Genomic DNA, 9988 nt, shown 5'->3' with positions numbered 1-9988 from the left:
AGCTGCAAATGACCATGAAGGAAGAGTTTTTCTCATTATAGCAAAGCTTTTAAAAAAGTAAAATCACTAAAATGTGCAACTGAACTCGAAAAAGGCCATTTTTGTCTAAAACAGTGTAGATAAGACACTCTATTGGGAGACCGGGTAGAAATTTTCTGTACACCCAATTCTTTGGCGAGTTCTGGGCTGTTTTTAGGGTTTCCAATCCTGCGCCAATCTCAGTCCCGCGGGATTTCGAAATTGCAATGAGCCAATCCCGCGGGATTGACTTATTCTTCTAATGGTTAAATTTTTTTGTCAAAAAAGTTAAATTCTAGTTAAAAAAAGTTACATTTCTTGTCAAATAGATAAAGTTGTGCTTCTTAGAAAGAACTGCTTAATAGGGGATAATATAAGGACTGTTACATAAATTAGTAGTTATTTCGAATTCCAAATTGTAGAGTAGTAAAAAGTCACAAATCAATTAGCTATTACCATTTAGTACATAAAAGTGTGCTTTAAAAACATCCACTGCGTCTTAACAAAGCATTGCTCGTATAGGATGGGAAAAGATTTCTGCTCAAAAAATATTGAAGCTTGATGAAAAAGTGTGAAGTGGCTCTACTGCAATTGGTTTTATTGAGATTAAATAATTGTGGGCATTTAGCAAAAGATCCATATAAACATTATCACCTTGTAAAATAGATTTTTCTTTTCTTATGGGGATCATGTTAGCGGTTTTTGATCAACAACTTCAAATTTCAAACAAAAACGATGTCTGTTTGATTTGTGTATTGCTGTATCCAATTTAACTTGCATTGTTACTTCATTTTCGTTGGTCATTGCATCAGTGCATTTGATTTATTACAGCAGGGAGTGAACGCTGATTGGGTCACAGTGTCAGTAAAAGTTTTTAAATAACTTTGCTAATTTTACCTCTCAGTCTAAAGAGACAATAAAAACCCTTGATCAGCTTAATGTACCGCACAGTCATGCGAGTGAGTCATCTTGTGTTTCATTTAAATTTCAGTCACCTCTTTCAGAGGTGTGCCGAATATTAAAGATAGCTCAACCAACATAATTTTCAAGGTACCACCCACATTAATAATATTAGCTTCACGGTGCCAAAGACACCAGAAGGCACTTTCTACAGGTTAGGGAGCATAAATGAAAAATGTCAGGTTCTTCATTGTCTTCATCTTCGGAAAAAATATTGTGCACTTTTAGTAAGTTAAATGCTTTGAGCGCATTCCTATAGTTTACAGAAGCATTCAAACATTGCATTCAGGCTACTCCATCGGATTTTGCATGCTGCAGTACAATTTCTACTAAAGCCCAATTTTCAGGGTTTCAATATGTAGTGATGGTTTTCGAAAAGGTTTATATTTTTTTACGCATTTTCGCAATTGCTGAATGTATGAACACTAAAACCTCTAAATGGGAATACAAATTCATTCTCAGAAAAAATACCCTGTTTTATTTAACGGTAAATCCACCATTCATAGCATGAGACAAAGTTTTTCTTGGTCTTCTTGCAGATACACAGGGAGGTGATTAAAACTGCACATGATACTTGTAAAAATATTTGTTTTATGGACGGCAAAAGTTTTAAACCGGTTACATGGAAAATCTTTGCGGAATTGAGAGAAAAAATCCTGCGGGATTAATCCCTCTAAAAACCATGCTTGATCCCGCGGGATTTGGAATCGGAAACCCAAAGCTGCAAAGCAAATCAAGTTTCACTAAAGTAAGTTTTTTAATTTCAAATTTTAAAATTTATAAGCAATAAGTAGTTAATTTATAACACATCAAGTATCTAAAATGCTTCACAGGTGACAAATTATATAATTATTATGGCAAAAACAGTATTAATATTTTGGCAAATTTTATCAAAAACATTATAAAAAAACAGGAAATTAATAAAACTTCTATACATTAGTGGAAAAAGAAGGAATTATACTGCACACCTCAATTTTTTGATGGGAATTTAATGCCACCAATGGCATTTTTTCCGCACTACCCCTTATCGAAAATAGAAAAATCCTTTTTGTTTTGGCTGGTTTAGCTAAAAACACCATTTAGACAAAACTTCAAAACAGTTGCGCCAAATCAAGACATTGCCAAAAAAAAATCTAATTATTTTATGCGCACTTTGCGTCATCTATGGTACATTTTACGCATTATCCATCATCGAAATTAGAAAAAAAGTTTTTTTCGACCCACCCTAATGTCCTATATTTTTAGAAATTAAAATAATCATAGCTTTTTTCAATGCAATGACATAAGTACACATAGGACCATAAATTTGCAGAAAACATTAGTTTTAATATTTACAACAATCATAAGTAGGGGGCTAAAATATCCTTATAAAGTGTAGAGTCTGTAACAGCGAAATTCTGTAAAATGCCCCACTTATAATGGAAAAGTACTCAGGGATCGATCAAGGTTTTTATTTTTAAGTGCACATTTTGAAAAAAAATTTTGTAAAAAAAAAAGAACTATCTTCTGGGCGTTTTTTTTTTTTTTTTTTTTTAAATTCATTTTTTGTAAAAACAATCCCAACATATAGTGCATGTTTAGCTATCACCACTCTAACTTGAAATATCTTTGGCTTAAAGGACTTCAATGGAAATGACTTTGAAGCTGAAAGTTTTTAAACTGATTTTTTGATTTCAGGCGAATTGATTGAGCCTAAAAATGATAAAAAAAACTGTTTTTACAAATGAAATTTGTAAAATGCCTGATTTTAAGACAAAGAAGTTGCCACTTTTATGATATGAAATTTTGTGAAGGGACAGCAAAGTGGGCCCAATTACATTTTTTCTTTTTTATTTAAAAATTTGTAAAGTAAAAATTTTTTAAACATTCATATAATTAAAACAAAATGAAGCAGTTGAACATAGTTGCATTACAATCTTATTGTATATTACTATAAAAAGGAAGGATTAATTTCTCATGGTATTAAAAAATATTTGTAAATAAATAACATTTTTCAAAACAAAATTCAAATTTATTAATTAAACATAATGATCTCATATTAGTTTTTATGAATCATAATGTAATGTAAAAATAGTAAATGTCTGTATCATTGTATTTTTTTAAAATTAAAATATTTGATGCCTACGGTAATGGCACCATTAACAGACAAAGGTCTAGTAACAGACAGTTGTAAGTTTGGATTTAAATAACACAAATTTTAGGCAGGTAAAACTGATGTTGCTGTGGCCCAGGAATAGGGTGCAACCATCTAGTGTTATCAGAGTAAATTTTATAAGCCAGTTGGTATTTACAAGGCAATGGTGGAAGGTTATGAATAGCCACAATAAGGTCTGCCGGTGTTTCCAGTTCATTTACATTTAATAAGATTATAGATCTAAAAATAAAGAACTTTTGCACATTTTGAAGAGAAAAGGTGAATTCTGTCCATTAATCATTCTTTCCTCATCCTATCTGTTACTGGGTAGAATCAGAATTGTGGGTGTCTGTTACTGGGGGTTGGAACCTTTTTCGAAATTAATCAAATAAAAATTGAATCTATCAATTCAGAGGATCCAGAAGCAGCCAAACGTTAGATGAGATGTATTAGTACGAGAGAAAAATAGTTTAAAAAGTCTAAATTCATTAAAAAGGCTCAGAAAATTAAGTTGACCTGAGAGCGATTTCTTAAGCATGTCTGTTACTGGTGCCGTTACGGTACAACTTTTTAAATACAGATTTATTTTTCTTTAAATTTATATTCACTTTAAAATAACATAGGATACTACAAGAAGTTATGGTTAAGTTTGTTTTAGATAAATAAACCAAAAGTGAAAACATACATTAAATTAAAACTTGAGCCAAAACAAGAGCTCAACTGAAAATTTACATTAATGTCATAACAAGTACTACAGGCTTCATTTCAATGTATAATGCTGCTCTGATGAATTGAAGCTTGATCTTGATACTGTTTATTCTCTTTTGGGGTAATAAAGAAGGGTGCTTGGTGCCGACTTGAGTTGGATTGCTTTTCTAGAAGTTTAGCAAATTACAAAAACAAATCTGTGCAGTAAAATTTCATATCCTTTTTTCACCGAACTTTCCAAAAAGAAGTAAATAATGTCAAGGTCAATCCTCATTAGAGCCACACTGTAACATTTTCTTTCTTGTTACACCAACTTGTTAATTCCTTTTAGAACTTATGATTATTAACGTAAAAACTTCAGGACTTAATTGTTCGTTTTAATTTTATAACTGCATAATTGGCACTAAAACCACTATGTGCCAGATGAAGACAATAATATTTACAGCAAAGACAAATGTTTTATTAATTGTTATTTAATGCAGGCCCGTGTCCAGATTTTCATAAAGGGAGGGGTTTTAATCTTACCTGCGGGAGGGGGGGAATTCAACCCCCCCCCCCAACCTTTAGTTTACAAAAATTGCCGATCCCAGTAAGGCGTTTATTCACCTGGAAGGACTGTTGACCCCCCCCCCTTTTTTTTGAGGGATGGTTTTGGCTGTGCATTTAACCAAAGTAATCCTTTATTTTACAGGTTCACTTTAATCAAACCTTTTGTTTGTTTCTTTTTAATTAAATCTGCTTACTATGCGGTACATTGCAATAAATATTAAAATTTATCCACAAATTCTTTTATAATGTAGAATAAATATCAGGTTTTATGTTCTAAATAATTGAAATAATGCTTAATAAACTAAACAAAAAGACGTTATTGCAGATACAAATTACATTACCAAACATCATCACTAATGTATTTTCATTGCTACAACATATGCTAAATTCATCATAACCTCCTTATATACAATAAGCAATATTAATGCTTTGCATTGATAGATCATTCAGCTGTTCTTCCACCTTAGTTTTTCCGAAATATTATTTCAGTTGAGAAAGCTTTAACAGTTGTATATTGCAGAAAAACTTAAGAAAAGAGGGAAAGTAAAAAAAAAAAAGCCGCTGAACACAAACTTTACATTAAAATTAATTTAAGCCAAAAAAAAAAAAAACATATATTTTCTTCATTTTTCTTCGCCAATGGGAGGGGTTTAACCCCTAAAACCCTCCCCTTGGACACGGCTCTGATTTAATGCATTTTAACTTAACATCAAAAAATCATTTTTTTAAATAAAAGACTTCTAGCATAGAAAGCTTCCATTTTTTGCCCTCATTTTCACATTTTCAAGTATTTTGTATGCAATTGTGGTTAAGGGGAGATGGAGCATGTTGGTTCACTTTTCTACTTTTCCTTTTTTATCTCATCAAAAAAATTTATGAGAAGTTTGATTTTCTACCATAAGGTACCTTGCAACGTGGACCAATGTGTTCCATGAGCTTGTTGGATTGCATTATGCAAACAACTTCTGTTATAATTTTAATGATAAATGTTATCCAATGGTACAACTAACTTATTTCCTTTAGTGAGTAGGATGAAAAACAAAAAGATTACAGATCAACAGAACATCTAAAATTGATTTTCATTTATAAACCATTTTTAATTTAAAAAAAACAGCAATAGGGGCCTCGGTAGCGCGGTTGGTTGGCACGTCATTGCAGTAATCCCGAGGTGGTGGGTTCGATTCCAGCCCGTTGCCCTGGTTGTAACTTCCTTCTCTGTGCTGCTAATTCTGTCCTACACTATGTGCCTGTATTGGGAACTGAAAGTAACCAAGACGTCATCTGGCGAGAGAATCTAAATAGGAAACGATGGCGATTGCCCGTTGTTCTGCGTGTTAAACTTTTAGCAAAGGAAAAAAATGTCATTCGTGTATTTTAACTTATTGAACGAAAATGAAAAGCTCTCAAGCTGTTATATTTGTAGGAACTCTTGTTTAACAGTTCATCTTTCTGATAAATCTGAAAAAGGCATCATAAGAAAACTTGTCTTGTCATTCATACTACTTACGATCATGTTAGTCATACAAGTGCGACAATGTGAGATACAAAAATATTTTGCAACGTAAACCACTCGGAAACTGACCCCGAGTAGTATATATTGCTAAATTACTAGGATCTGCTATGATACAAGTATATTCTAGATACATTTTTAAAGGTAACTTGGTGTTTATCGGGGCGAAAACAATTAGTTCAATCAGTGCAAATAATATGCAATCTTCCTGTGTAGAAATATACACCAACAGTGACAAAGGGATAGTAGACAATAGATTAAAGCTGAAATTTGAAACAGAAAAAGATGAAATTATAGTAGACAGTAAAGAGTCAAAGAATGGATGTGCAACAATACGAATACTACAAATCAAAATAGGAAAGAAAAAAACAATAAGCCTACAGTTTATGAATAATTGGTGCATTAAGAATAACCATATCTTCACGAACCAAGCACAAAACATGAAAACAAGGCATTATTATCACTTAAAACAAGTAAAAATGTAATGACTCATTGCTAGCTTCATGCCGTAGCAGACAAGTTGGTTTCATTTTTATCCTAATTATAGCACCACCTATAGTTACTTTCCGTTCCCAATTTTGTTATCTGTCATATTGGACGTGATTTCATAAACGGGTCCTGTGTGACCAAGTACACAAACTCAAATCTATGTTGACAATAAACCAAACCAAACCAAAACAGCAATAAACATTCAGTATTAGTACACAATTATTTTTAGCAATAAAAAGAAAAATTAATTATTGAATATTCATGAGAAAATTATTTCAGATTAAAGTTAACAGTAGATGTGTTCTGGGAATATAAAAATGCTACGTCTTTAACAAACATAGGGTTCTGAAAAAATAAGTTATATGTGACTTTCATGTAACTACATCAATATTTGTTGGGGGGGGGGGGGGTTATCTTCATTGGTATTGCATGGAAAAATTCCAAAAAGAAAAGAATCCTGTCAAATTAATCCCATAAAATTCAAAGAAAAAGTACAATAAAATTGAAATCTTTGAGTTAGTATATCTTTGTTCTGAAATTAAATGTAGAAAATGAAATTAGATTATCTTTAGAAAAAGCTTACATTTTCTTTTTTCATTCAATTATTTGTTATATTTTGTTTCTATGTATAATGCTTGTTTGACAAAAGTTTATGTTTTATACAGAAACTTTATAACCCAGTGGCAAAACGTTTTGTAGCTTTCTGCGACAAGTTTTTAGAACTTCATAATCTGTTTGCAAAATTTGCGCGTAGTTTGAATAAAAAACAATAAATAAACAAGTCTTTTTTTGAATAATTTTATTTGAAACATGGCAGGAGGTGATAACTTGAATCTTTCCCTCCCTGCGCAGCAGTTCATGCAAATAAATGTCAGAGAGCTGTGGACAGTTTTTTTTTTTTAGCGCGGACAAAATTGTCCGCGATAAAGTTTCGATGTCCTCGACAATGTCGCCGTGTCGCGCCGTTTCTGCCACGGGGCTTTATAAGTACATGTATTACATACTTTATTCTTTGAAAACAATTGTCTGTAAAAATTTAGATTATTTGAATATATATATGGTAAAAAAAGTGCAAACATGAAATAAGTCTTTTGGTTAAATTAATTTTGTATAATTTTTGTTTAATAAATATGAGATATACCTTTGTTTTCCCCCTAAGTTTTTATAATTATTTACAAACAGGTGTAACATGAAATGAATGTTCAATATACAAAAACTTAGAATATTATGATAATTATTCAGATTTAAGAGAAAAAAAATGTTTTAAAATTACTTGGGGTAGGTTGGTCCAGTCCAACGTGCCCCGCAATGAGGTGGACCAATGTACAATACGTTTTTAGTTTGAAACAATTATGTCATAATCTTTTTCTTTGTGACAAAAAAATTTAAAAATTAGATAATTATAAATGCAACAAACATACTTTAACACAAAGGAGCACACATTTTTTTTCTGCAATCTTGATGAATCCCATTAAAAAAAAATAATAAATAAATAAATAAATAAAGTTGCATTTTCCTGAAAATTACTCAACATTACTAAAATAAGTCTTAGAACAACAGGTACTATTTGTTAGTCATAAATTAAAATAAAAGATATTAATGATATTAAAATAATTAGGATTAGTCCAACATATTCCGCGGTTCCATCTCCCCCGACACACATGCTCTTTTTAAATTTCAAATATTCTTTAAATAAAAAGAATGGACATATTTATTTATTAGTGTTAAGATTAGCATTTTTTACTTTAAATGAACGGAAAGATAGTTGATGAAATGGACAAAGGATATTTCTCCTTGGTGGGTTTTCCAGGTGGATGGAAGAAACTGGACAACCCTGTGCTCCACTAGCAGACTCCATGGGCTTGAGTCTCCCTCCCCCCTCCCCTAATAATTTGTGTGTGTATGTTTTAGAGGAAGTGGCCAATGCTTTATTTGAAGAGGAGTTTTTTTTTTACTTGAGGAGTGGGGGAGGGGGGGGGGGGTCAGCAACAATTGGTGTAGTTCTAAGGAAATTCAAAGCAAAGACCCTATTTAATTTTAAAAGATGTTATCCTACACCTAGACTTGCCTTTTCCTTATTCTTATACCTTGAAAGCGTTATGACACATATTGCTGGTTCATGCAAATTACACATGTCAGAAAATATGTAAATTGGCATTTTAAAGTACAAAAATCTGAAAAAATTATGTTGGGAGGCTCCCAAACCCCTACATTTGTGAGGGATTTGATACCTCCTTGGTGACTTCCGGCCCCCTCAATAATTTTTGCAAGTCAGCGCCCCTACTGTGCTCCAAAGAATATGTTAGCATCAAGACAGAATATTGATCAAAAAGATAAAATTTTAGAGTTCAAACTTTCAATTTATGTCTTTATCCAATGTTTAATAATTTAAGACATCTAACTCTTGCTAAACTTTTGTTTTAATAACATAATTATCTCCTTGAAATTTTCCATTGAGCTGGGAATATAAAACCTTTTCAAATATAACCATTTTTTTTGCAAACTATAATAGGATGGACTGCAATCAAAAAACTGCTTTTGAATTTCTTTCCAATTTATCTCAGCTTCATTATCAATGTTACTTTCACTCAAAATTCTTATGAGGTTTTGATAACATCTTGTATTCCAAGATTTCCGCTCATTAACATTACAGCTCCATGCAAGATTTGTCAACCAATAGATGCGACATTGAGATGGATTTCTGGTACCAACAAGATCTGCAACTTGATCCCAAGAAATTGTCTGAATGTTTTCAAAATTAATATCAGAAGCACCAGAAATAGTTTGTATTGCATTTGTTAATGATTCTATTTCTTGGCTACTCCATTTACCTTTTCTAACTTTTTTTTCATGCCATCGATGAACAGAATAACAGCGGTAGTTACTTACTCCCATTTTTTTGCCAATAGCACTCCATTTCTTCCCAACAAACTTCGCCAGTAATTTTACATTTTCAACATCCTTTTTATTAAATTGTTGTTCTTCTCTTGGAGGCAGTATTAATAGTCTTGCTCGTTTGTAAATTGAATACAGCATTCTATCATTTAACTTTCTTCCTAATCTAACTGGGAAATGTTTTGCTTTCTTGAAACGAAGTAAATTTTGATCATTTTTTTCATTGCCTATTCCAAGCAGGTGTTCCGTATCATCAAAATCATATTTGTCAATGAACTTTATCAAGTTTTTTAGTATTCTTCTATCCTCTTCTTTAGAAAACTTTCCATACTTAATAACAGCACCATCATTGATCAAACTTTTTCTTTGTTCAACAGTTAAATTTTTGAACGTTTCATACCTATGCAAAACTGGAACTTCAAATTTTACTGGTTCGTCAATGAAATCTTCATCCGACCAAGTCCTGGTTGAGAAGGCCATATTTAACGGTATACTTTTTGCTTCACGGATAGTCTAATTCATTCAGTTTGCGAGGACAGCTCGAGTGCTTTTCTTTATGTAGTTTACGCTCGAGTAGAGCGAATAGAAGCTCATGATCTAGGTTTCTTCTCTTCAAAGCGGATCTGGCGGATTTTGGGATCGGTTTTTTTTAACCAAATAAAATTTTTATCTAATTACTGAAAAAAAAATCATTCAAAGAGTTTGTATACGTCTATCCATTTACT

At 31.9% G+C, this 9988-nt stretch overlaps 1 protein-coding gene across 1 annotated transcript; it reads right to left on the bottom strand.

Moving 5' to 3' along the window:
• Positions 1 to 8765: 8765 nt before the first annotated feature.
• Positions 8766 to 9743, bottom strand: LOC129222929 (cyclin-D-binding Myb-like transcription factor 1). The gene has a single exon (XM_054857489.1). The coding sequence runs from the start codon at positions 9741 to 9743 to the stop codon at positions 8766 to 8768; it is 978 nt and encodes a 325-aa protein (XP_054713464.1).
• Between the last annotated feature and the right edge of the window lie 245 nt (positions 9744 to 9988).

The sequence above is a fragment of the Uloborus diversus genome, chromosome 5 (assembly GCF_026930045.1).
Source record: "Uloborus diversus isolate 005 chromosome 5, Udiv.v.3.1, whole genome shotgun sequence".
In the NCBI taxonomy this organism is placed as follows: domain Eukaryota; kingdom Metazoa; phylum Arthropoda; class Arachnida; order Araneae; family Uloboridae; genus Uloborus; species Uloborus diversus.
This window is presented reverse-complemented; position numbering and strand designations above follow the sequence as displayed.